A 27,515-nucleotide genomic window follows, 5' to 3' on the forward strand; every position below is an offset into this window, starting at 1 on the left:
TCCACTTTTATGCATTTCAAGACATCCAGCACTTCCTCTTCTGTAATATGGACATTTTTCAAGATGTCACCATCTATTTCCCTACATCGCACATCTTCAATGTCCTTTCCCACAGGAAATACTGATGCAAAACACTCGTTTAGTATCTCCCCTATTTTCTGCGGCTCCTCACAAAGGCCACCTTGCTGATGCCTTAGGTGCCCTATTCTCTCCCTAGTTACCATTTTGTCCTTAATGTATTTTTAAAAGCTCTTTGGATTCTCCTTAATTCTATTTGTCAAAGCTATCTCATGTCCCCTTTTTGCCCTCCTGATTTCCCTCTTACGTATACTCTGGCCAACCTCATTCCAATCACTGTAACCCTCCCTGTGTAAGTCCATGGATGTGTGCCTGTTCTTTATCTTGTAGCTTCTCCTTGGACATTTTCACCCCAGGTCTGGTTCTTCCAACTCTGACTTGGACATAGGTGGCATGTACCAGACCGTACCCGGTCTGTTGTGCCCGGACCCTCTCAGAAGCAATTCCTTCTCTTCTTCAGGATGTAATGGTATTGAGACTGCGACATCAGCTGCATCCTCCTCAGACTCTGTGGTTTCTTCGATGCTGGACAGAGGGGGAGAACTCACAGTTTCTGATGGCCTTTCAGGCTGTTCTGAGAGGCTAGGTATGTTTTGCTCCTGTCCCGTTCGCGAGGGAGCAGCTTTCATGTGATCCGTAAGTGTGTTCAGGACTGTCTCACCTACCAGAAATCTGTATATCACAGCATCTGACTTTGCATCAACATCACTTCATTCCCCTGCAGTGCCTTTTCTGTACTTTCGAGACCAAAGTTTGTCCCTTGAAATAAACTGTCTCTTGCACTTAGAGGAAGTGTGGCCAGCATTGTTGTTCCTGATGTTATCTCACCCTCTCACCCCAGGTCCAGAAATATCAGGTTTAACCTGGTGCTGAGTCTTCTCCCCATCAGCAACTCTGTTGGAGCTATTCCTGTAGTTGCGTGAGGAGTGGTCTATAATCAAACAGGAACAGGGACAGTTTAATATCGAGTGATGCTGTGGGCTGTTTCTTTAAGTCTGCCTTCAACATTTGGACTGCTCTTTCCACTAGGCTGTTGGCTGATGGATGCTATGGAGCAGTCTGAACATGCCAAATGCTATTCAACCTTTAGGAAGTCCTCAAGATACCTGCTGGGAAATGACATCCCTCTCTCCATGGCCAATTTTTCTGGGAGTCCGTGTAACACAAACAATGCTCACAGCTTTTCAATCGTCATCCTTGAGTTTGATGAATGTACAATCACTTTGAATAGGCATCTACAGTGACCAAGAACATTGCACCCATGAAAGGGCCAGCATAGTTAACATGTAACGAGTCCAGAGTCTACCTGACCATTCCCACAAATGTGAGGGAGCTGCTGGCAGTACTTTTTGTCTTTGTTTGCACTCTGGGCACTGCACCACCAATGGGGCTATGTTGGCATCCAATCCCCGCCACCAGACATAAATTCTTGACAAATCTTAATCTGGAAAATCTTGCATGACCCTGATGGGGTTTAGCCGGTATCTTGAGGTGACCTTTGCTTGGGACAACCACTCTTGCTCCCCATAATAATATGCTGTCCTTCACAGTGATCTGGTCTTGCCTGGTCCAGAAACGTATCAATTTGGGTTGTGATGGCCCTTTTGTTTCCCCCATCATCACCAGCTCTTTTAGTTCTGCCAGGGCAGGATCTTTTTTTGACAATAGTTGGATATTGTCAGCTTTGACTGGAAAGGTGTTCAGAAAGTTTAAAACCAGAATAATTTCTTCCGGGGAGGCAGTTCAAGACACACATTTATCACTAGGCCTCCTAGAGATTGTTTCAACATATAATTGGACACATTGAGAATAAGGGCCCACCGCTGGATTCAACATGAAGCTTTTTGGGTGGCACCTCCTTATCTTTTTTAAGTAGCCCTAGCAGGGGTTCATGATCCATTATTATTACAACTTTACATCCATAAAGGAAAAGTGGAACTTTCTCACATCAGAGATGACCATATAATCAGAGATGATCAGATAATGGGTGGCACGGTGGCACAGTGGTTAGCACTGCTGCCTCACAGCGCCTGAGACCTGGGTTCAATTCCCGACTCAGGCGACTGATTGTGTGGAGTTTGCACGTTCTCCCCGTGTCTGCGTGGGTTACCTCCGGGTGCTCCGGTTTCCTCCCACAGTCCAAAGATGTGCGGGTCAGGTGAATTGGCCATGCTAAATTGCCCGTAGTGTTAGGTAAGGAGTATATGTACGGGTATGGGTGGGTCGTGCTTCGGCGGGTCGGTGTTGACTTGTTGGGCCGAAGGGCCTGTTTCCACACTGTAAGTAATCTAATCTAATGACCGACCAACCTTCTTCCACATCTGGGCATATTGGCGTTTGGCATTAGCCAAAATCTGGGAAGCACAGACTACCGGGTGATCCTCTCTGCTGGGCAACTTATGAGCCAACGTTATCCTGATACCAAACAGGCAGGCATCGCATGTCTGCACTACCTCTCGCTTGGGATCATAGAGGGCCAACACTTTGCACAATGATAGTTGCTTTTTCATTTCCCTAAAGGATACATCTGAGATCATTTCCAAGACTAACTCTTTTCCAATAACAGTTGTAAGGGTGTCAGGATGGAGGCCAGGTTACATATGAATTTTCTGTAAAATTTCATCAACCTAAAGTAAGACTTAAGCTCCAGTACAGACATGGGAGCCGGGGACATTTGATCACTCTTACTTTTTCTTCCAATGGGTGTAACCCAGTCTTGTCAACTCTGTAATCCAAGTAGGTCACTTGGACCGCCTGGAACTCACATTTTTCTCTTCTAAGGCATACGCCCACCTGCGAGAAACGTTTAGGCATGATATCCAAGTTTTCCAAGTGCTCTTTATCGGTCTTCCCAGTTATTAGCACATCATCCCGATAAATGGCAACCTGGAGTAGACTTTGTAAAATGTCTTCCTGTGCTGGATAAGGGCACAGGCAGTTGATACTCCAAATGGTAGCAAATAGGTACAAAAGTTTATAAGCATTAATTGTGGAATATTTCCGGGACTCCTCATCTAGTTGCAATTGCAGATAAGCATGGCTCATATCCAGCTTCGTGAAGGACAGTGCCATGCCATATTTGTGCACAACTCCGCTATGTGAGGGATTGGGTATTTATCCAGCAGCAAGAAGTGGTTTACCATTTGCTTAAAATCCCACAAAGGTGAACCAACTCATCAGGCTTCACAATCGGTACAACCAATGCTGCCCATTTCGCAAACTGTAATGGTTTGTTGAGTCTTTCACTTTCTGGCCTCCTAATTTCTGCCTGTACTTTTGCACGTAAGGTAAATGGCACTGGGAAGGCCTTGCAGAATCGCAGAGTTGTTTCCTGATCAACAAGTTTAATCTTGATAAATGTGAGGTGCTACAGTTTTGGTGGGGCAAATCAGGGCAGGATTTATATGTTTAATAGTAAGTACCTGTGGAATGTTGCCAAACAAAGAGACCTTGGATTGCAGGTTCATATTTCCTTCAAGGTGGAGTCACAGGTAGACAGGATAGTGAAGAAGGCATTTGGTATGTTTGCCTTTATTGCTCAGTGCATTGAATTCATGTTGCCGCTTGGCTAGGCCACTTTTGGAATACTACATTCAATTCTGGTCTCCCGGCCATAGGGAAGACATTTTTAAACTTGAAAGGGTTCAGAAAAGATTGCCTGGGATGGAGGGTCTGAGCTATAGGAAGAGACTTTATAGGCTGAAGGGTGACCTTATAGAAGTTTATAAAATCATGTGGAACACAGGTAGGGTGAGGATAGGAGTCCAAAACTAGAGGGTTTAAGGTGAGAGGGGAAAGATTTAAAAGGGACCTGATGTGGCGGAGGCTGGTCCAATTACAACATTTAGAAGACATCTGATGGGAATATGAATAGGAAGGGTTAGAGGAACATGGATCAAATGCTGGTAAATGGGACTAAATTAATTTAGGCTATCTGGTCAGCATGGACAAGTTGGACCAAAGGTCTGTTTCCATGCTGTACATCTCTATGACTCTATGTAAGTTGGACTTGATACCTTTGCTCATCCCTAGACTTTCCTGAAAAATGTCCAGGTATTTAATTAGGACTTCACTCAGGCAACCATTTTCCAGTGGAAAAATATTGAGCCAGTCAAAGTGAATCTTTCTTAACCAATTCTGTCCCATCAAGTTTGAGCCTGAACCTTTCACTATGGGAACTCAGAAGAGACTGGAACTGAAGTTGTGCCCTTAATCTGTAACAGCTTCCCAGTATAGATTCTCAGTCTGCCTGAGGTCTTGCGCAAACCTAAGGATTGGATTACAAAGCAAATCTTGTTAAAGAGTGGTTCTGCAACCACTGATACAACGTCATCAATATCGACTTCCATCAGAATCGGGTAACCATTTAACCAGACATTTATTTTGATTGGTGCTGATTTGGATGTTGTTAAGCAATGTAATTGTTCCAAGCCAGGGTTTCCAGGTTATACAGTCTCCTGGATACTAGTATTTGATTTCACATACTCAAGTCAGGCCTTATAGGACTCCTTTGCTATCTGTCTGCATACCGGCAGCAACTACAATGGCTTGCTGGCCCTAATCTTGAAAATCATTTTAGCCACTGGGTTCGGTTTTGTTTTGGGGTTTTGCTCTGGGCTGACCTCGAGCCCATGAGCTCAGGATATGTCCTGTGTGAGGCTGCACTCAAGTGGTGTTCACTATGTAACAGTCTGCACTCAAGTGGTGTTCCCCAAGCTCAGTTGGACAAGTGAGGCTGTCCACTTCCATCGGATGCCCTACAGCTCACATGCTTCACTTGCTGCATTTTTGAATGTCGAAGCCAGTTGTCGTGCCTATTGAAGTCCAGTTGGGCTTCAGCTAGTAGGCACTTTTGCATGGTTACATTGTTAATCCCACATACTAAACAGTCTCTCAGCGTCTCAATCAGAATTAACCCAAAATCACATGCCTGTGGCAGTCAACTTATCCTTGTCAAAATTCCTGATACAGATTTCCCTAGTTCTTGAACTGCTAAATAAAACCAATATCGTCTCAGAATTAGAGGGGGCTTAGGGTGGCAATATTCCTTAACTAAATAGGTTACCTCTTGAATGGTACTGATATCTCGTATCTCAGGGAAAGTTAGGCTCCTAATAACTAAAAATGCTATACAATATCCTTTCATTGCCACATACTCCATTTTATAATGTCGAGATTCTTATCATGACAAATTACGTACAAGTACCTCGATATAAATCTTGGATACACCAGAGGAATAAAAGTAGTTGTATTACTTAGAGAGTTGAAACGTAATGCAAAAATAGGACAACATTAAAGGATTGACATTACAGTAAAGTAAGAAATTTCAAATAGACATTACAGTGTAGCAGCTCAGCGCAGGTCCTCTGCACTTGGTCTGACCACCCACACCAGACCCCAGTCCAACGGCCATCCCTGCTCTGCTCCAAGCCGGAGACCACTCTGTACCAGCACTCAGCTGCTCCAAGGTAAGTGTGCAAACCATCAAAAGAAAAACACATTGCTTTTCAACTGTCCCAATATCATTTGCATGGAATAAATAATGGCTTCCATGTACTGGACCAGTCGTGATGGCAGGATCGAACAATTCAAACTTTTCAAACAAAGGCATGATGCCAGAAATGCTTAACTCAACTCGAAGATGACTGTTGTGAGCAGAATTTCTTTAGGAGTGTACTGTTTTCTCTCATCGCCACTGAAATAATTCCACAGAGGTTGGTATTCCTTCACCAAGTCACTCTTTATATTCATGTGCACAATACATGAACTCTGACCTACTAGGTCAGAGCCAGTCTCTCGAGTGAGGAGAATCCCTGACCCTCCTGTTTATATCTGTCAGCCAGGGCTCCCTGATTGACCCAGATTTATAGCGCAATCAGGGAACACATAGTCAATGCGATCCACCTAGCCAACCTCGTTCTAATCACTACAACTAGCATTTGTTGTCTGTCTCAAATTACTCTTGAACTGAATGGCTTGATGGGCCATTTCAGAAGGCAGTTAAAGTCAACGACATTGCTGTTAGTCTGGAGATGCATATCGACCAGACCATGTAAGGATAGCTCATGTGTTTCCTAGAGCAGATTTTTAAAAATTAACAAATGTATTAATTGAACTCAAATTCCACCAATGCTGAGATGAGCTTTGAAGTCATGTCTTTAGGGAATTAGCCTGGGCCTCTGGATTATGGGTCCACAGACAGCACAATATGCTACTATTTCCCACAGTGGGCCACTTTTAAGGTAAATTATTTTGACCTGAATTTTTGCTTCTAAGTGCAGACTCAGCAGAAAGTGCCCCAGAATTTCTAATTTTCAGTCCAGGACAGCTGGATTTTAAAGGACATCTGCCAGGCAATCCCAGAAACAGTGTGGAGATTGCCAGGTGCAGTTGCCGGCTAGGTAGGAGGTCTGCCTTAATGCACTGGCAAGTTGTTGAAGGAATGATAAAAAAAATTAAGTAATACTCAGCCCTCGTATCTAAATATCTCGCAACCTATTACAACCTGCAATATTTCCCAATTCCAGCCATTCAAACATGTCAAGTCTCCAAACTACCCCCATAGCACTTTCTCCATGGCAACTCATGACATTCACATTTGACTCATATCGCTGACTTCCTGAATCACCCTGCTGTGTATCCAGTGTAGAATTTGATTATCCTATTGAAGATAGTTTTGAAGAGTCTCAATATTATGTTTACTGAGCAAAGACATTTCCACTCTAATTGGCAAAAACTAATTTAACTGTCATAATCCCTTACAGAAAAAAACAACCAGTGGAATTCACTGTCCCAGTTCAAGGTGTGAATAATCCACCTGCAGTTATTGGTCAAGCTGTGAATTTACAGGCAACCCAGTGATTTAGTGAAAGGCTGTGAAATCAGACATGCAACAATAATCCTGTAACCTTCAGAATGATAGCAACAAATAGGCTGAAATAGCAAGAACTGGTTTTTAAACTCTTTTCTTACAAACATTGAAAGGTCATTGAGTTTTAAATGCCTTGACATTTTATAGCTCTGTTGATAGTTCCTTTTGACACTCTTGAAAATTCTAATGAGCTTAAAATTTAATGAGACATTTTATTTTTTAATTCAATCATGGATTGTGGTCATTATTGGCTCAACTGATTTATTGCACATGCCTTATTGCCTTGAGAGGTAGTAATGAACTGTATTCTTCACCCATTGCAATTCATATGGAGTGGATGCATGAACAATGTTGCTAGGGAATGAGTTCTGCATTTTGACTCATCCACAATGAATGAACGGTATCATAGTTCAATGAGAATTTGCAGATGGTGGCATTTCAATGTACCTGTTGCCATTGTCCTTCTGGATGGTAGATGTTGAGGGTTTGGAGGATGCTGTAAAGAAATTTCGATAAGTTGCTGTCACTGTACATCCGTGGTGGAGAAAGTCAGTGTTGAGTGTGTTATTTAGTGTCCCAATTAAGGACTGCTTTACTTTGGATGGTGTCAAGCATCTTGATACCCAGCACTCACTAAGCCCTCATAAATGAATTCCAACAGACTCCTGATTTTGGATAGTGGACATAGATGTTGAAGAGTAAAGAGGTAATTTATCTCATGTAGAATTGCCAGGCTTGTACTTTGTCTTGTAGCTATAGGGCTAGTCCAGTTAGATTTCTGGTCAATGCTAACTCCCAGGATATTGTTAATGAGGCATTCACTAATTGTAATTCCATTGAATGTTAATGGCTGATGGTTGGACTTGCTCCGATTAGAGATGGTAATTTCCTGTTACTTCCATGGCATGAAGGTTACTTGCCACATTAGTCCAAGGTTAAATGTTGTTCAGGTCTTGTTGCATTTGGATATGGATTACTTACATATTTGAGGCGTTATGTTTGCTGCTATACATTGTGTAATTATCAGTCAACATTCCCATTTCTGACCCTGTGATGGAAGGAAGATGATTTATGAAGTTACTAATTGGACCTAAGATACAACTGTGGGGAATTGACGTCCTGTGGTTGAGATGATTGGCCTTCAACAACCAGAACCATTTTTGAGCTCAGTATGATTCCAACCAGCAGAGAGTTTGCCTTTAATTCTCATTGAGTCCAGTTTTGTTAGGACTCATTGATGTCAAATTCGATCAAATGATCTTTTGATGGCAAGGGCAGTTTCCCTTACTCCTCCTTTTGAAGTTAGCTCTTTTGTTCATTTTTAGACTCATGAGGTTAGGAACTGAGTGGGCCTGGTCATCCAAATTGATATCAGTGACAAAGTTATTGTTGATTAAATGCCATTTGACTATGAGGATTTGATAGCCCAGTGATAATGTCACTGAACCAATAACAAAAAGGCATAGACTAATATCCTGAACAAATCCAATCACAGCAGCTAGTGGAGTTTAAACATACAGTTTCCCTCAGAAATGGTGAACATGAAACTATCATTTGTTATTGTTGAAAATCCATCTGGTCAACTAATGTCCTGTTAGAAACAAATTCTGCCATCCTTACCTAGTCTGGCATTGTGACTTCAGAGACATAGCAAATGTCATTGACTCTTAGATGCCCTCTGAAATGATCTAATGAGCTATTCAATTCAAAGGCAATTATGGATGGCCTTGCACTTATCCCATGAAAGAAAAACTTTAAAAAGACCTTACATGACTTTGCTGATGATTGAGAATAGACTAATGGAGTGGTAAATGTCTAGGTTGGACATTTTCTGCTCTTTCTGCATAAGCCGTACTTGTACAATTTTCCATGCTGTCAGAAAGAAGCTGTGTTGTAATTCTACTAGACCAGCTTGTCTACAGACACAGTTAGTTCTGGAGGACAAGTCTTCAATACTACTGCCAACATGTTGTCAAGGCCCATTGCCTTTGCAGTATCTAATGCCTTCAGCTATTTCCTCACGGCATTTGGAGGGAAGCAAATTTGCTGAAGACAGGCATCTCTGATGCTGGCGACTTCTGAAGTGCTTAAATGTGCTATCCACTTAGTACTTAGATTGCTGGAAATGTTTCAGCCTTGTGCTTTGCACTGATGCGCTGGGGCCCCTCATCATTGAGGATAATACTAATTATACAGCTTCCTTTTCTACTGAATTGTTTAATTGTCCACCACTGCTCAAGGATAGATGTGGTAGGACTGCAGAAATTAGATCTGATCCCCACTGAGGTTAGGAAGGGAGTGGTCCTGGCACACCCAAACTAATATCAGTAAAAAGGTTATTGTTGAGTAAGTGTCATTTGACAATTGTGGAATCACTTAACTTTATAAATCATTTCCGGCTAATGCTGTTTGGCACGCAGATAACCCTATGCTGTACCTTCACCAATTGACACCTCATTTGTAGATATGTCTGCTTTTGGGATATCCTTCTTCATTCATTGTTGAGCCAAATTTGATCCCCTTGCTTGGTAGTGATGGTAGAGTGGGAGATATATCAGGCCATGAGGTTAGCTATTTTCTAATTTACCTGTTCAGAATGTTACAATACAACTCTAGAACAGTGGGACTTGAACGTGGACCTTCCGTTCAGAGGGAGGGGCACTGCCAGTACGTAAGGGTCCAGCAGGCCATGAGGTTTCAGATTGTGGTTGAATATAGTTTTCTTGCTGCAACCATTGGCAAAAATGCTTTGCGATGCATTCAGTGTGGGACTTCCAGATGTAAGCTTCCTTTGCCATTTTTCCAAACAATGGAGTCACTCTTCACCTTTAGAAAATTTCACACCTTTGTCTCTGCCTTGAAGCCTGTGTTTAAGCAATTACATGAATACAGCATGGAAACATTCACATTTTTCAATTAAAAATTGAATGCAATCAATCTCCCAGTGGAGAATAATTCATTATTCATTACATTGAGTGTGAATGTGGTAATGGATGCAAAGCTGAAAATGTGTTGCTGGAAAAGCGCAGCAGGTCTCAGGCAGCATCCAAAAAGCAGGAGAATCGACATTTCAGGCGTGAGCCCTTCTTCAGGAATGATTCCTAAAGAAGGGCTCATGCCCAAAACGTCGATTCTCCTGCTCTTTGGATGCTGCCTGACCTGCTGCACTTTTCCAGCAACACATTTTCAGCTCTGATCTCCAGCATCTGCAGTCCTCACTTTCTCTTATTGGATGCAAAACCAATTTGTAAAAGTTATTTGTTAGACACTTTTGCATTGCTTTGAATCGATTAATTGTTTAAATTACTTTTCTTTAATTCTGAGAACTCATATTCCATAGGTTATTCCAAGTTCAAACAGAATGCAACTAATCTGTGATGCATTTGACCTAGAAAAGTGAGTACTGCATCAAAATAGAAATATTAAAGAAAATTATTTATTAACTCCTTTTGTAAATATGCGCACGTGTTAACATTGTACATATTATTTAAAGATTTTTTACAGTTACAAGTGAAGCATTATCATCTGAGTTTCAGGAAAAAAATCTATCCTATCTGTAGAAACAAAAGTTGAGAATTGCTAGAAGGTTTAGAACAAGAAAAACTGTGAATGTTATCAGCTAAAAAATATATGATGTATTTTCTGATCCTTGACAATTATTTGTGGTTTTTCTGTTTTTAATGTCCTTGGAATGTCACATTTTGACCACTGATGGAAGATATTGACTAATATTGATAGGAACATAGTGTTGTCCTACTTGAAATGTTCTTCCACATAAGTCTGAATTGTTTATTTTTGTCAAAATAAAATTAGAATCCCTTTCATTTTACTTTTCATTTTATCAATTGAATCGGAGCAGGTTGGTTCCAATTTTAAGTCAGGTAAGCTCAATCAATGCCAGGGGCCTGGGTGAATAAAGAGATTGCATGTTTACACCCCAACCTCCCAGCACTTATTTTAATTTCCCAGTCCCAATGCTCATCCAATTCTGTGGAGCTTAGAGTTAACTGGATCTTTACTCAGTAATTGTGTAAAGTTCCAGACCTGAGTTCTCTTACCACTACCTGTGTGTGTATACCAATGAAACAAAGGTTGTTGGTATTTACTGATATGGATGCAGCCTTCCTTTCATTAACAACTCTGACATAATCTTACTACATAATGATGAATGGTTCCAACCCACACAGAACCAGAGGCAAGTGGATGGTTTTCTTTTATTAATTTATTGGTGTGACTAGTCACACAAGATAATCTAATTGCTTATAATGGGTCTGATATTGTAATTGTTTATATTATTTGTCTTAATCATCCATATGACTCCTTGGAGTGGATACCTAAAACCTTTGACATCTTTGAAACTGAAGGATCTTTTGTAATTTGTCTCTTAGCATGCATGGATCTACACCTCATTATGATCCACACAATGATAAATCTGTTGTTTTTTTATTTCCAGTCACAGGATGAGGGTGTCACTGTCGAGGCCAGCATTTATTGCCCATCCCTAATTGCCCAGAGGGCAGTTGAGAATCAACCACATTGCTGTGGGCCTGGAGTCACATGTTAGCCAGACCAGATAAGGATGGCAATTTCCTTCCCTAAAGGACATTAGTGAAACAGATGGGTTTACACAACAACCAACAATGGATTCATGGTCATCATTAGACCCTTAATTCCAGATTTCTTTTACTGAATTCAAGTTCCAACATCTGCCATGGTGGGATTTGAACCCAGGTCCCCAGAACATTAACTGAGTCTCTGGATTAGCAGTCCAGCAATAATACAATTAGCCATTGCCTCCCCCAGTTGCAACAGGAAACAAGATTCTATCTATTTCTGTCTTTAAAATATTCAAGAACTCTCCTCCTATCACCTTTCAGAGAGTTCCCAAAATTCATGACTCTTAGAGAAAATATGCTCTTCTGAGGGTTGATGTGGACTCAATGGGCCAAATGTCCTGCTTCCACACTGTATGGATTCTATATATGATTGAGAAAGCAAAACAAATCCACTAATCCTGTCAAGGTTCTTGAGAAGTTGTTACAGAAAGAGATGCTCTGGTGGTGAAAGAAGCTCTCTTTTACTCAAATATTCAGGCCTTGAAGATGCCTGTGAAGTACTAGTTGAGAAAAATAGTCTGCTAGAATCAACAAGTGGTGATCTTCATCTGAAAAAAAAGTAAAGAAGGAGAATATCGATGCTAGGGTTCACTTGATGAAGATTGCCTTTGAAAAGCAAATGTTTGTTAATTGCAGTGATCAACCTCAAAATGATTACGATCTTTTGAAGGAGGAATTGGAAAAAAAATGAAAGGAGTTCAAAACATAAGTCTTCAACATTTAGCCAGTCCAAACTTCAAATAAGATTAAAACAAGTGGGCAGGTGACAGACTCTGAATATCCTGCTATTGATCAGTATTCTGTTAAATTTGCAGACCAGAATACAAAGCAGGAAATTCATATACATCCTGGTACAAATGTTTATACTATTGAAGGTAATGGTGCACTCCTATGTTTTGAAGGATTTCTCAAGATGTCTTACACAGAAACAACATTGAGCTAAAGCAAGTGTGGAGATGATGTCACAACCTACGAAGAGAGAAATTCCTACTCTAGGAGTAGTAGGAACATAATCTATGTCTCCAGAATGCTCTTTGTTGTTCTTTTGTAAACCAATTTCACCCTTGGAGATTGTAGTGAATGGTTCTTTCATTGTCACAGCAGCAGTGATGACATAGCTATGGAACTGTTCATGTAAGCAGGAAGTATTGCGCTTTTTTCAATTGACGCTTTAACATTTCCCAAGGGAGGCAATATCGCAAAGATAATGTCATTAGACTAGCAATCCAGAACACCAGACTGATGGTCTGGATCCATGGGTTTGAATGCCATCATGGCAAATGGTTAAATTTGAATTTAATTTTAAAAAATACTCAAATAAAAGTTAATCTAATGACAAGTATATAGCCACTGTCACTTATTTTTAAAAATCTGGTTAATGGATGTCCTTTAGTAAAAGAAATCTTTATTTGATCTGGCCTACTTACCAGCTGCAGCCCCTTGGGGTAATTAGAGATAGGCAATAAATGCAGGCCTATTTTCCACAAGTTAACAAAATAAAAGGATAGAATGCAGAAGAAGTCAAAAATACAAATTTCATTTCATTGTCTTCCTGATGGAGAGTTGACTTTTGATTGAGCCTCACTGCAGTTACATTCAAGTTTTTGAATGTGTCACAGAACAGGAACCAATGTGTTCACCTTTCAAGGAAATCAAAAGGGAGCATATACATCAAGAAATCCAAGAACACCGCTGGAGATTAAGCAGCTGGATGTAAATGTTAATACATATTTGTGGGAAGACTGAACATCAGGAGATATGGAGTAAAAGTCTAACTACATTTGTCCTAATAGCAGCTTGTGGGCTGGTGTGTAAGTAACATCATTAGAACATCAGATGTCCTCTCTTACGACCCACTGTAAATAGTTTTAGTTAATGAAAGTTGTTGATGTTACTAATGTGGATAAGGACTACCAGTAACTCAGACCCCCTGATCTTGTCATTATTCCAGCAGAACTCAGTGTCTATCAGGCAGGTGGACTATAGTTTGGCCACTGCTAGGGAATGCAGAATAATCCCTACCAGTCAAATAAATGATGAACAGGAGGCTCAACAAAATCCTTAATATTAAAATTTATATTTTTCTTAAGCAGAAATGTTGCTGAAATCATTTTGGTCGAAGTTATTTTGTATTTTTTGCTGCATAACAGGATTGGAAATATTAACATCAGAACTGCCCTCAGTACAACTACTTATCTCGCTAAGGAACAGGATAATGATGTATGGTATGCAGCTTTTCATTACTTCAGCAGACTTGAAAAAGTAATAAGGACCACCTATACATTTGGGCTTTACAAGGTACTAAATGTCCTTACATTCTATTTTTACAACCAACAATATAATGTTTTAATTAAATAGTCTGTTTGTAGTTGTGCTCAATAACTTAATCCTTTAATTAGGGATGATTTTAACTTCTGTATTTAATGGAAATGAAAGCTGGAGAGGTGTTACAGGAAAGCTGAGCAATGACTTGTGTTGTGTACTGCCACCAAAATTTTATGTGACTGCACTGGATCCAAAGAACTGCTCCTCAAAAGATGATCAAGAATGTCACTTGGAATGTCTTGTTGTCAGGATTGAAAAATAGACCCTCAGAAAAGTGAACATCCAAAGAAATTAATGGTCTGAATTTCTTTTTGGAGAATGATAAAGTGAGCCAGTCAGAGAGAATATAAAACCAATTAAGAAATTCTCACAATGCTGGTGGGGCTGGCGGGGGTGGGGGGGAGCGGTGGGGGAGGGCGGGGTGGGAAGGGGGTAGGGAGATCATTCATGAATATGTTCGAAATATGTATCAAGTTTACATTGGCCAATATCTAAAGTGTGAAAACTTTTTGAAGGTAACATTTAAAGGAAGTTTTCAAAGATGTAGACAAAGAGGGAGAAAGAGAATGATAATATTAGTCAACATTAAGTTGAAAACAGGAGGCTTCTGTCATAAAACAGCATAAGACCACAAAACATAGAGAAATGGACAGAGGAACTGCCTTTCAGCAGATTATCACTTCTATTGGGTCTAAATTCAATATCAAATTGGACAAAGACTAAATGCTAATGAATAAACATGGTTTGCTTTATTAAACAATTCACCCAATCTGGATAGGGACGCACTGCGTGGGCAGGGATGGGAGCTGAGATTCTCTCAGAGAATCCAGAACTTCAAGTCTTCCCCAGATGTTTGGAGGTTTACCTCCCGGTTTTTTTCTGGTAGTCAGATGAGTGACAAACTTGACTTCCATCCAGACACGGAATAGTGGGGGTCACAGTAGCAAGTAATGGGGATTGCAACTGCTCCTGGAAAACACAGAAGAGGTGTCATTCTCTATGTCATCAGGCATACTTTGCACACTTTAAAAGCTTCTTTGTGTAGAAACACACACAAACATGAGCCTCCAAAACCAACAATGACAGTTTCAGTCTGTTACAACATTGGATTACAAATGTGTCCCCACGCTTTATGCCCTCTACTCATGTACAATTAGATATTCAATTAACATGTAATTAGCAGGCTAATGGAGGGTCAGAGGATGAATTTTCTTTTAAGACCCTGAGAGGGCAGCCCAAGGGGCATTTGAGTCCAGCCTTATTCAAATATTTAAATAGTTGATCCACTTCCTGTGAGGGATTAACTGCCCATTAACACTGGAGATAGGTTGGTTTGAACTGAGTTCAAGCTTCATAAATTGTAACAATTCATCCAGTCATAACACTGTGTAGGCAATTGCCCTGAAAGGGTTTAATCAGTTACATTGGAATAGCTACACTCACTGAAATGTAAATGACTATCTCTGACGTGCTAGGGAGTATAAGGTAGTTTGTGTGTTGTTAGTTGTTAGCCAGTTACACTGATGATAGCATAGACTTAGTTACTATCTCTCAGATGATAATAATGTCTCTTATCTAGTGTTAATATGGTTAACCTGCCTTAAATGAATATAATCTCTCACCATATTAGCATATGCTAATTCTTATAATCACACACATGACTGTTCCACCAAAGATTTACTAGTGACTTATCATTTATTATTTAATACTGGTAAGTAGTTCCCTGTGACTTTCAGACATGGCCAATTTCTTCACATACATGCAGCTATACACTAACATTTCCACTCCCATGACTGTTCGATGCTCCCCATTATGACAAGCTGGCTGTCACTCTCTCTTCACAATGAAGCAGTGAAAACCATAGAAGCTGACAGACTCCAATGTGTGTGGGTATCTAAGAAATGTCGTTCGGAGACATATGATGCAGCCTGTGCAGATACATGAGATCCCTATGAGTCATTATGTAGAAAGTGACCTGGCAGAACTATGCATACCATAAGTGTCCCTGAGCTATAAAGTGAAGTTCTGAACAGTTGAAGTGATGCAGGACTTGTTTTGAGGAAGGATAACATGTTAAGGCTGGTGGTTTGCCGATGCCAATGCATGAAGGGTGGAGAAGGGCAGTGTCATGGATCAAGTAGGAATGTTGCGAGTTAGATGACGACCCAGATAAATAAGCAGCGATGGGCAGAGTTCAATTCCAGAGCAATAAGTCTGTTATTAGCAGCACCTCTGAAGAGGGAAAGATAATTATCATTTTAGATTGGTGACCCAATTTCAAAATGTCATTGATCTGAAAGATGGGCCAGAATCTTAAGTGTCCCCCCCCTTCCCTTGGAGTAGGCTGAAGGTGGAGTACGTACATTCTGACGGCACGAGAGAGAAACTGTGCCCATCTTCTCCCTACGACTGCTGGCATTTTACTGGTGGCAGAATATTTATCAGGCAGTCTGCCCATCATTGCCAAATAAGGCCCTTAAAGTAGGCAATTAATAGCCACTTAATAACATTCTCCATCTACTGTTTGTATTTTACCAGTGGCAAGCCATACCTATATCATTTATGGAGTCAGCCAAGTAAATCCTGATATCCTGGCTGTGGATATAGGCTGGAATCCTCTTGTTCACACACCCTTTGCCAGTCGAGAGGCCTCCTCTAACAACTTATCCATCCAGCTTAGCCTCCCAATTTTTGCACACCTACATGACCAAAGATTTCCTAATTTCCCAGTAAAGTCAACCCATTTGTCTAGTCATTTGATGTTCACTGCTGTTACTTGTTGAGGACCAATGACTGTCCCAACAGTAGCCAGTCATTCCAGTGGCACTCCTGCGAATGAAATATGACAACCTTCTCTGAGGGTCAGAAGTCATGACCTTCGGAATTAATTGCCTGATAATATAAAATGCTGTGCTGGCTTCATGAACAGCTAGAACATAGAACATAGAACAAAACAGTGCAGTTCGCTCTCGATGTTGCACCGCCCTGTGAAACCAATTTGAAGCCCATCCAGCCTACACTATTGCATTCTTGTCCATATGCCTAGTCAATGACCATTTAAATGCCTATAAAGTTAGCGAGTCTACAATTATTGAAGGCAGAGCATTCCATCCCCCTACTACTCTCTGAGTAAAGAAACTACCTCTCACATTTGTCCTATATCTGTCATCCCTCAATATGAAGCTATGCCCCCTCATGCTTTCCATCACAATCCTTGGAAAAAGGCTCTCACTGTCCACCCAATCTAACACTCTAATTATCGTATATGTCTCAATTAAATCACCTCTCAACCTTCTTCTCTCTAACAAAGACAGCCTCAAGTCCCTCAAACCTTCCTTGTAAAACCTTCCCTCCATACCAGGCAACATTCTAATAAGTCTCCTCGGAGCACTTTCCAGAGCTTTCTCATCCTCCCTATAATGCGGTGACCAGAACTGCATGCAAAACTCCAAGTGTGGCCACACCAGAGTTTTGTACAGCTGCAGCATGACCTCATGGTTCCTAAACTCGATCCCTCTACTAATAGAAGCTAATACACTATATGCCTTCTTAAAGCCCTATCAACCTGAGTGGCAACTTTGAGGTATCTATGTACATGGACACCAAGATCTCTCTGCTCTTCTACACTGCCAAGAACCTTACCATTCACACAGTACTCTGCATTCCTGTTACTCCTCCCAAAGTAGATCACCTTACACTTTTCTGCATTACACACCATTTGCCATCTCGCAGCCCAGCTCTGCAGCTTATCTATGTCCTGTAGTGGAGAGTTGTTTTTCAGACTGGAGGCCTGTGACCAGTGGAGTGCCACAGGGATCGGTGCTGGGCCCTCTACTTTTTATCATTTACATAAATGATTGGAAGTGAGCATAAGAGGTACAGACAGTAAGTTTGTAGATGACACCAAAACTGGAGGTGTATGGACAGTGAAGAAGGTTACCTCAAATTACAACAGGATCTTGACTAAACGGGCTAATGGGCTGAGAAGTGGCAGATGGATTTTAATACAGATAAATGCGAGGTGCTGCATTTTGGGAAAGCAAATTTTAACAGGACTTATACACTTAATGATAAGGTCCTTGGGAATGTTACTGAACAAAGAGAGCTTGTAGTACAGGTTCATAGCTCCTTGAAAGTGGACTCACAGGTAGATAGGATAGTGAAGAAGGCATTTGGTATGCTTTCTTTTATTGGTCAGAATATTAAGTACAGGAGATGGGACATCATGTTGCGGCTGTACAGGACATTGGTTAGGCCACTGTTGAAATATTGTGTGCAATTCTGGTCTCCTTCCTATCGGAAAGATGTTGTGAAACTTGAAAGGGTTCAGAAAAGATTTACAAGAATGTTGCCAGGGTTGGAGGATTTGAGCTATGGGGAGAGGCTAAACAGATATGGGGCTGTTTTCCCTGGAACGTCGGAGGCTGAGGGGTGACCTTATAGAAGTTTATAAAATTATGAGGGGCATGGATAGGGTAAATAGACAAAGTCTTTTCCCTGGGATTGTGGAGTCCAGAACTAGAGGGCACAGGTTTAGGGTGAGAGGGGAAAGATATAAAAGGGGCCTAAGGGGCAACTTTTTCACGTAGAGTGTGGTGCGTGTATGGAATGAGCTGCCAGAGGATGTGATGGAGACTGGTAGAATTGAAACATTTAAAAGGCATTTGGATGGGTATATGAATAGGAAGGGTTTGGAGGGATATGGACTGGGTGCTGGCAGGTGGGACTAGCTTGGGTTGGGATATCTGGTCGGCATGGATGGGTTGGGCCAAAGGGTCTGTTTCTATGCTGGGCATCTCTATGACTCTCTGACTCTGTAACCTACAACATCCTTTGGCACAATCAACAACTCCACCAATCTTGGTGTCTAAAATTTACCAACCCATCCTTATGTGCACTACACCTCCAATTTTGGTATCATCTGCAAACTTACTAACTGTACCACTTATGCTCGCATCCAAATCATTTATGTAAATGATAAAACGTAGAGGACCCAACACCGATCCTTGTGGCACTCCACTGGTCACAGGCCGCCAGTCTGAAAAACAACCCGCCACCACCACCCTCTGTCTTCTACTTTTGAGCCAGTTCTGTATCCAAATGGCTAGTTCTCCCTTTATTCCATGAGATCTAACCTTGCTAATCAGTCTTTCATGGGGAACCTTGTCGAACGCCTGACTGAAGTCCATATAGATCACATCTACTGCTCTGCCCTCATCAATCGTCTTTGTTACTTCTTCAAAAAACTCAATCAAGTTTGTGAGACATGATTTCCCATGCACAAAGTCATATTGACTATCCCTAATCAATCCTTGCCTTTCCAAATACATGTACATCCTGTCCTTTAGGATTCCTTCCAGCAACTTGCCTACCACTGAGGTCGGGCTCACGCCAGCCTATAGTTCCCTGGCTTGTCTTTACCACCCTTCTTAAACAGTGGCCCCACGTTTGCCAACCTCCAGTCTTCCGGCACCTCACCTGTGACTATCGATGATCCAAATATCTCAGCAAGAGGCCCAGCAATCACTTCTCTAGCTTCCCACAGAGTTCTTGGGTTGACCTGATCAGGTCCTGGGGATTTATCCACCTTTAACCATTTCAAGACATCCAGCACTTCCTCCTCTGTAATCTGGACATTTTGCAAGATGTCACCATCTATTTCCCTACAGTCTATATCTTCCATATGATTTTCCACAGTAAATACTGATGCAAAATATTCATTTAGTATCTCCCCCATTTTCTGTGGCTCCACACAAAGGATGCCTTGCTGATCTTTGAGGGGCCCTATTCTCTCCCTAGTTACCCTTTTGTAAAAACCCTTTAGATTCTCCTTAATTCTATTTTCCAACGCTATCTCATGTCCCCTTTTTGCCCTCCTGATTTCCCTCTTGAGTATACTCCTACTTCCTTTATACTCTTCTAACGATTCACTCGATCTATCCTGTCTATACCTGACATATGCTTCCTTCTTTTTCTTAACCAAACCCTCAATTTCTTTAGTCATCCAGCATTCCCTATACCTACCAGCCTTCCCTTTCACCCTGACAGGAATATACTTTCTCTGGATTCTTTTTATCTCATTTCTGAAGTCTTCCCATTTTCCAGCCGTCCCTTTACCTGCGAACATCTGCCTCCAATCAGCTTTTGAAAGTTCTTGCCTAATACCGTCAAAATTGGCCTTTCTCCAATTTAGAACTTCAACTTTTAGATCTGGTCTATCCTTTTCCATCACTATTTTAAAATGAATAGAATTATGGTCGCTGGCCCCAAAGTGCTCCCCCACTGACACCTCAGTCACCTGCCCTGCCTTATTTCCCAAGAGTAGGTCAAGTTTTGCATCTTTTCTAGTAGGTACATCCACATACTGAATCAGAAAATTGTCTTGTACGTACTTAAGAAATTCCTCTCCATCTAAACCTTTAACACTATGGCAGTCCCAGTCAATGTTTGGAAAGTTAAAATCCCCTACCATAACTACCCTATCATTCTTACAGATAGCTGAGATATCCTTACAAGTTTGTTTCTCAATTTCCCTCTGACGATTAGGGGGTCTATAATACAATCCCAATAAGGTGATCATCCTTTCTTATTTCTCAGTTCCACCCAAATAATTTCCCTGGATATATTTCTGGGAATATTCTCCCTCAGCACAGCTGTAATGCTATCCCTTATCAAAAATGCCACTCCCCCTCCTTTCTGCCTCCCTTTCTATCCTTCCTGTAGCATTTGTATCCTGGAACATTAAGCTGCCAGTCCTATCTCTTATAACCTTTTCAACATTTTACCTACAACCAAAGTAAGGCTCACTGGTTTATAATTACCAGGGTTGTCTCTCATCCCCTTCTTAAACAAGAGGACAACATTGGCAATCCACCAGTCTTCTGGAGCTATTCCTGTAGACAATGATGACATAAAGATCAAAGCCAAGGGCTCAGCAATCTCCTCCCTGCCTTCCCAAAACATCCTAGGATAAATCCCATCTGGCCCAAGGGTTTTATCTATTTTCACACTTTCCAGTATTTCTAACACCTCCCCCTTGTGAACCTCAATCCTATCTAGTCTATTAGCCTGTTTCTCAGTATTCTCCTTGACAGCATTGTCTTTTTCCAGTGTGAATACTGATGAAAAATGGTCATTTCACACTTCCCCTATCTCTTCTGACTCCACGCACAACTTCCCACTGCTGGCCTTGATTGGCCCAAATCTTATTCTAGTCATTCTTTTATCCCTTCTATACCTATAGAAAGCCTCAGGTTTTTTCCTGATACTATCTGCCAACGACTTCTCATGTCCTGTCCTCGCTCATCCTAGCTCTCTCTTTAGGTCTTTCCTGCCTACCTTGTAACTCTCAATTGCCCTAACTGAGCCTTCACATCTCATCCTAACATAAACCTACTCCTTCCTTTTGACAAGAGATTCAACTTCCTCAGTAAAACACGGTTCCTGCGCTCAACAACTTCCTCGTTGTCTGACAGCTACATACTTATCAAGGACACTCAGTAGCTGTTCCTTGAATAAACTCCACGTTTCAATTATGCCAATCCCCTGCAGTTTCCTTCCCCATCATATGCATCCTAAATCTTGTTTAATCACATCATAATTGTCTTTCCCTTGTAGCTCTTGCCCTCTGGAGTATACCTATCCCTTTCCATCGCTAAAGTAAACATAACCGAATTGTGGTTACAATCACCAAAATGCTCACCTACCTCCAAATCTAACACCTGGCCAGGTTCATTACCCAGTACCAAATCTAATGTGGCCTCACCCCTTGTTGGCCTGTCTACATACTGTGTCAGAAAATCCTCCTGTACACAATGGACAAAAACTGACCCCTGTAAAATACTTGAACTATAGTTTTCCCAGTCAATATTTGGGCAGTTAAAGTCCCCCATAACAACTACCCTGACACTCTCGCTCTTATCGAGAATCATCTTTGCTATTCCTTCCTCTACATATCTGGAACTATTCGGAGGCCTATAAAAACCTCCTAACAGGGTGTCCTCAAACGTCCTTTCTGCAGCTGTAATACTGTCCTTGACTAACAATGCTACAGCACCACCTCTTTTACCATCTTGTCTGTGCTTACTGAAACATTTAAATCCCAGAACTTGCAACAACAATTCCTGTCCCTGCTTTACATGTCTTTGAAATGGCCACAACATCGAAATCCCAGGTATCAATCCTTGCTGCAGTTCACCCACCTTACTCCTGGCATTGAAATAGACACACTTCAAACTAATGTTTTGCTTGCTGGTGCCCTCTTGCGACACTGAAACCTTATTTTGGACCTCCCTACTCTCAACCTCCTCAATACTCAAACTACAGTTTAGGTTCCCACCCACTGCTGAATTAGTTAACCCACCGAAGAGCATTGGTAAATTCCCCCTCCAGCATATTGGGACTCCTCCTGTTTGTAGAGGTTCCACCTACCCCAGAAAGAACCCCAATTATCTAGGAATCCAAAAGCCTCCCTCCTGCACCATCCCTGTAGCCACGTGTTCAACTCCTATGTCTCCCTATTCCTCACCTCGCAAGCACGTGGGATGGGTAACAAATGAGAGGTAATAACCCTGTTTGTCATAGCACTTAGCTTCCACCCTAGCTCCCTGAATTTATGCCTTAAATCCCCATCTCTCTTGGATGGACCCACTGCCTTCACACACAATTTTGACCATCCATTCAGTTTCTCTCTTGATATATGCTTCTTGGTCAGCTGAGTATTTCCAGCATTTTCTGCTTTCATTTTAGACTTCCAACATTTGCTGTCGTTTGTTTGTGTATATGTCTGTGTTTAGCCTGTTTACATGAAGTCAGTGTTATGTTAACTTATTTGCATTGGATTTCCATTGGATTTACTAGATTGAAATTACTAATTAATAAATAACTTGTATCAATATCCTTATTTTGAAGTTTAATTTACTTATTTGTTGTTTCTAGAAATACATTTTCAGTCGAATTGTTCCATTTTATTATCATCAAATGAAATTGATGAATGAAGATTTCAATAATATTCATAATAGCAGAGTTGAAAAGTAAGTATTACAATTTTCTGTCTATTAACAATGAACTAATTTTGCGTGTACTTATTTTACACCAGGTATACAGTTAATTTGCTACCCATTCAAGTCTGACCATGAGACCATAAGAAATACGACCAGGAGTCGGCCATTCAACCCTGTGAGCCTGCTCTGCCACTCAAAAGGCTTATGACTGATCTGACAATCCTCATGTCCACTTTTCCCACCCTTTTCCCATAAAAGCAAGTCAGCATCCTAGGGGTAGAAACCTGAAATAAGAATTTGCCATATATCTTAAATGTTGCAAGCAACTCATTAATTTTTTTAATAAATACTTGTTAATGTAAGATTAACTAAATATTTTTTCTGTTCTAACATGATGTCTCCATACATAAATGTTACTGACTTGTTTTCACCTACTTTGCCATCCAGAACAATATTCCTCAAAACTCTTAATAAACTGTATCTACTTGATCTAAAGGACTTGATGGATCGAGCAACAGATCTTTATTCACAACTGATGAGTAATCCAGCTAACAATACGTAAGTCTTGTGAAATTACAAAAGAGTCATTAAAATATTATTTTCAAAATAGCAACAAAAAAGGGACAAAATCAGAATACTGCCATATTCCTGCCTGCGCTTAATTTCTTTCCAATTCACCACCATGTTGGTCACCCTAACCCATTAGATATGATAAAATACAAATGAGGGAGAAGGGGAAGGGAACACATGGAAGAAAATTTTCCCTTTACTGCTGCTGTTTCTTCTGTATTTGGGAACCACCAGAAGAACAGTAGAATTGGCACAGGGTCATTGGCAGTAAGTCTTCAAAGTAATTCTGAGGTAGGACAAGCTCAAGTGGTATATTTGATATAGGTGAAAGTGAGTACTGTAGATGCTGGAGATTAGTGTCAAGAGTGTGGTGCTGGAAAAGCTGGCAGGTCAGGCAGCATCCAAGGAGAAGAAAATTGGCATTTTGGGCAAAAGCTCTTCGTCAAAAATATTTGATATGCTCTCCATAATGACCTAAGAGTATACAGTATGGCCTCATTCATGGTCAAGGCTGGAAAATATTTTGGCTTTCCATGTGGGACTCTATTAGCTCCATTGACTTTACTTAAGCAACAAACATTCCACTGCATTCATTGTCAATGTAACTTTAGGATAATGAAATATTGCTAAAAAGTGAGTCATGTTGCTAAAACTATTTGTTCTTTCACTCTTCAAACATAAGGATGTGAAATTTCAAACAATCAGATAAATTTATCTCAGAGGAGAAAAGGAAGCAGACTGGTTGGCAAGTTGACTCAGTGGCCAAGGTGTTGACAAGGAGAAAGCAACAGGACTTATAGGTTTCTTAAGCTCCCATGTAATTCAAAGATTTTACAAGACTTAGTAAGTTTGCAGATGACACCCAAATTAGTGGTATAATGGACAGTGAAGATTTATCTAAGATTACAAAGAGATCTTGATCAATTGGGCCGATGAGCTGAAGAGTGGCAGATTGAGTTTAATTTGAATAAATGTGAGGTATTGCATTTTGGTAAAACAGACAAAGGCAGGACAAATCAATTAGAACTAGGGCCTTGGATGGTGTTCTAGAATGGAGAGACCAATGGGTTCAAGCACATAATTCTTTGAAGTTTGCATCACCCATAGATAGTGTGGTTGTGTAGGCATTTAGCATGCTTGCCTTCTTTGCTCAGAACTTTGAGTATAAAAGTTGGGGACATCATGTTAAGGTTGTATAGGACATTGGTGAGGTCTCTTCTGGAGTACTGTGCCCAGTTACAGTTGCCCTGTTAAAGCTGGAGAGGATTCAAAAGAAATTTCCCAGGAATGGAGGGTTTGAGTTATAAGGAGAGGCTGGATAGGCTGGGACATTTTTCACTGTAGAGTAGAAGGTTGAGGGTTGACTTTATGCAGGTTTATAAAATAATGAAGGGTATATATAAGTTGAATGGCAGGTGCCTTTTCCCTAGGGTGGGGGATTTCAAGACAAGGTGGCATATTTTTAAGATGAAAGGAGAAATATTTTAAAAAGATGAGGGGCAAAGCTTTTACACAGAGAGTGGTTTGTGTTTGGAATGAACTACCAGAGGAAGTGGTGGATTTGGAGGAAGTTACAACATTTAAAATACATTTAGACCAGTACATGAATAAGAAATTTTGGAGGGATAAATGTAGGCAGGTGGGACTAATTTAGTTTAGGATTATAGTTGGTATGGACTGATTGGACTGAAGGGTCTGTTTCCATGCTGTATGACCCTGATATTATCCTTAATTTTTTTGACAAACCATAGTTTATTTTATTGTTTGTTTAGAATCCTTACTGGAATATATCTTTGAGACCTAAACTACTTATTCAAACATTATTCATTATGCTTGCTGAGATCAGTTTCTTTTATATGAGTGTATGTTATATTTAGTGATCATAAATGAGCCACATTACAAGCTCAACTCATTACAAGCTCAACTGATTCTTAAATGCATAGTAATATAGATTTTAGTGCACTCAGGAGTTTTCAGAAGATGTTGCAAAATTGTATAATTACATCCAACAGTTGGCATGTTTTGGGTTTTTGCAAACAAAGCAGTATTATCTGTACATTGCCAATGGTGAATAAGCAAAGGAACATGCTGTTAGCTTCGATCACATATCTGCCTACACACTGGCACTGAAATTCATCCGCAATGTCGTTCAGTTCGCAGAACTTCTGTTTGAACTGATGGCAGCCTTCTGCTCCTAAAAACATGCCACTCACGTAGCCACAGCATGGACAGTGTGAAATGAGTTGCTGCACTTGTCATTCCAATTTTTGAGATACTTTGCCTTTCCTGGATAATTTAAGATAGGTTGGACACTTTTCAGATCGAGAAGTGATGCCCTGTGGTCCATAGGCAGTGCATAATCTGATTAGGACAGCCACTTAATGACAGGATAGCTTTAAAGCACTTGATTTCTGTATCAAGCATATAAGCTGAATGAACAGCTAAGCCCTTATTTACAAGATTGTTGCTATGGGCAGTCTTACAGAGCATAGAGGTATATTGGCTGGCAGATTTTAATATGGTCTATATCATTCTCCAATTCGATTCAACGATGAAGCAATCCAATAGACTCCCTTTCCTTGATCTGGGGTAATTCAGAAATCCACAAATGGCTTCTCTATGCTAAAAACAAAAACACTGTCACCAGTCAATATCATTCACAATTGAAATGGACCACAGGCTACCTCATTTAGGTATAAAATGTGCCTGATCTATCTCACATTATTCTGAAAGAACCAAGCATCTCAAAAATTATGAATGAAAAGTTCAGCACAACCATTTCACTCTGTTGTTATGCTGCAGCTGCACAACTTATACTTTCCACTAACTAGATACATCATCAGTTCAAAACAATATATTAATTTAAAAAAATCAAAGGAAACTAGTTTCTGTGAAAAAATGAATATATTTAAGCCTTTTACCCTTTTCAATACCTAGGAGTTTGGCCAACTTACAGTCATCGTTGCTTTCTCAATTTCAACACTTCAGCGACGACATCAATTTTTCAACCAACAAGAACCCTTTCCTCTGTGTAACATACTTCCCAATAATTGGCTGACAGATGAAGTACAGACAGTGTTCAACAGAGTGCACCAATAGTTACACAAACAACCAATTTCAGATAAACATTTGAGCTCATATTTGCAGCTTACTTACACTTCATAGAAATGATATACATTCATACACAGGGACCTGTTCTCTGCAAACAAAAGGAATATGTTCAAGCTTTGCTCTTTTTTGAATTGCCTATAAGTTTGGAAGCCCTGTTGCTTTCTACATGGCTATGCCTTGGCCAATCACAGTCAATTTGGTAACCAATCAGCGCCTCTTTCTTCTGTGGTATAAATCATTACAAATGTTTGGAATTTACATTCTTGAAATTGTCCTGAAAAATGCAAGACAAAAACCTTCAACAATTTGTTTCTCTCTTCAGACAGGTTCACATTTTGTATTATTAAGTAAATGATGATTGAAGTGAAAAGGCCAGAAAATGCTCTTTTAAAGTTATGAAGGTGTTACATTTGCTGCAGAGAAGTGAGGCTACTGATCTACATTTAATATAACATGGGAATACTTGATTTTGAAATATATTAGAGCTTACTGTGAATGGAAGTATTTTAAACAAAAATATTTTTGCATGTCTAGTTTCACACTTTATCAAGTAAAAGAGTAATTCATGACCTAAAATATAAGAATAATTTTAAACAAAAAGCTTAAGTGTTTTCAAAACATAGTTGTTGGAATTATTTTCTTCATTATCATTTCATTGAACCCACTACAGATTATTCTACTATAATGTGATAGTTGTGTTCCTCTGCAACCTCACGCTACAGAAAATCCCACTATGGAAAACCGCTATAGAAAATTCTGCTGTCAAAGACCGCTACATCCATTCAGTATCCAAACAACGTCCACAAATCGCCAATTGCGTTATGGCCAATTCGCGCTAACAAAATACGCAGTATAGCAGAACAGTAGACAATAGACAATAGACAGTAGGTGCAGGAGTAGGCCATTCTGCCCTTCGAGCCTGCACCGCCATTCAATATGATC

At 40.5% G+C, this 27,515-nt stretch overlaps 1 protein-coding gene across 1 annotated transcript in view; it reads left to right on the forward strand.

The window, feature by feature from the left end:
- Positions 1-27,515, forward strand: part of LOC132823632 (aminopeptidase Q-like) — a 133,187-nt gene that overhangs the window by 92,245 nt on the left and 13,427 nt on the right. The window contains exons 13-16 of the mRNA XM_060837571.1: positions 10,290-10,345; positions 13,716-13,863; positions 22,828-22,922; positions 23,340-23,450. Coding sequence (XP_060693554.1) covers positions 10,290-10,345; positions 13,716-13,863; positions 22,828-22,922; positions 23,340-23,450 — 410 coding nt within the window. The remainder of the gene's footprint in view (positions 1-10,289; positions 10,346-13,715; positions 13,864-22,827; positions 22,923-23,339; positions 23,451-27,515) is intronic.

Source organism: Hemiscyllium ocellatum, chromosome 2 (genome assembly GCF_020745735.1).
Source record: "Hemiscyllium ocellatum isolate sHemOce1 chromosome 2, sHemOce1.pat.X.cur, whole genome shotgun sequence".
NCBI classification, from domain to species: Eukaryota; Metazoa; Chordata; class Chondrichthyes; order Orectolobiformes; family Hemiscylliidae; genus Hemiscyllium; species Hemiscyllium ocellatum.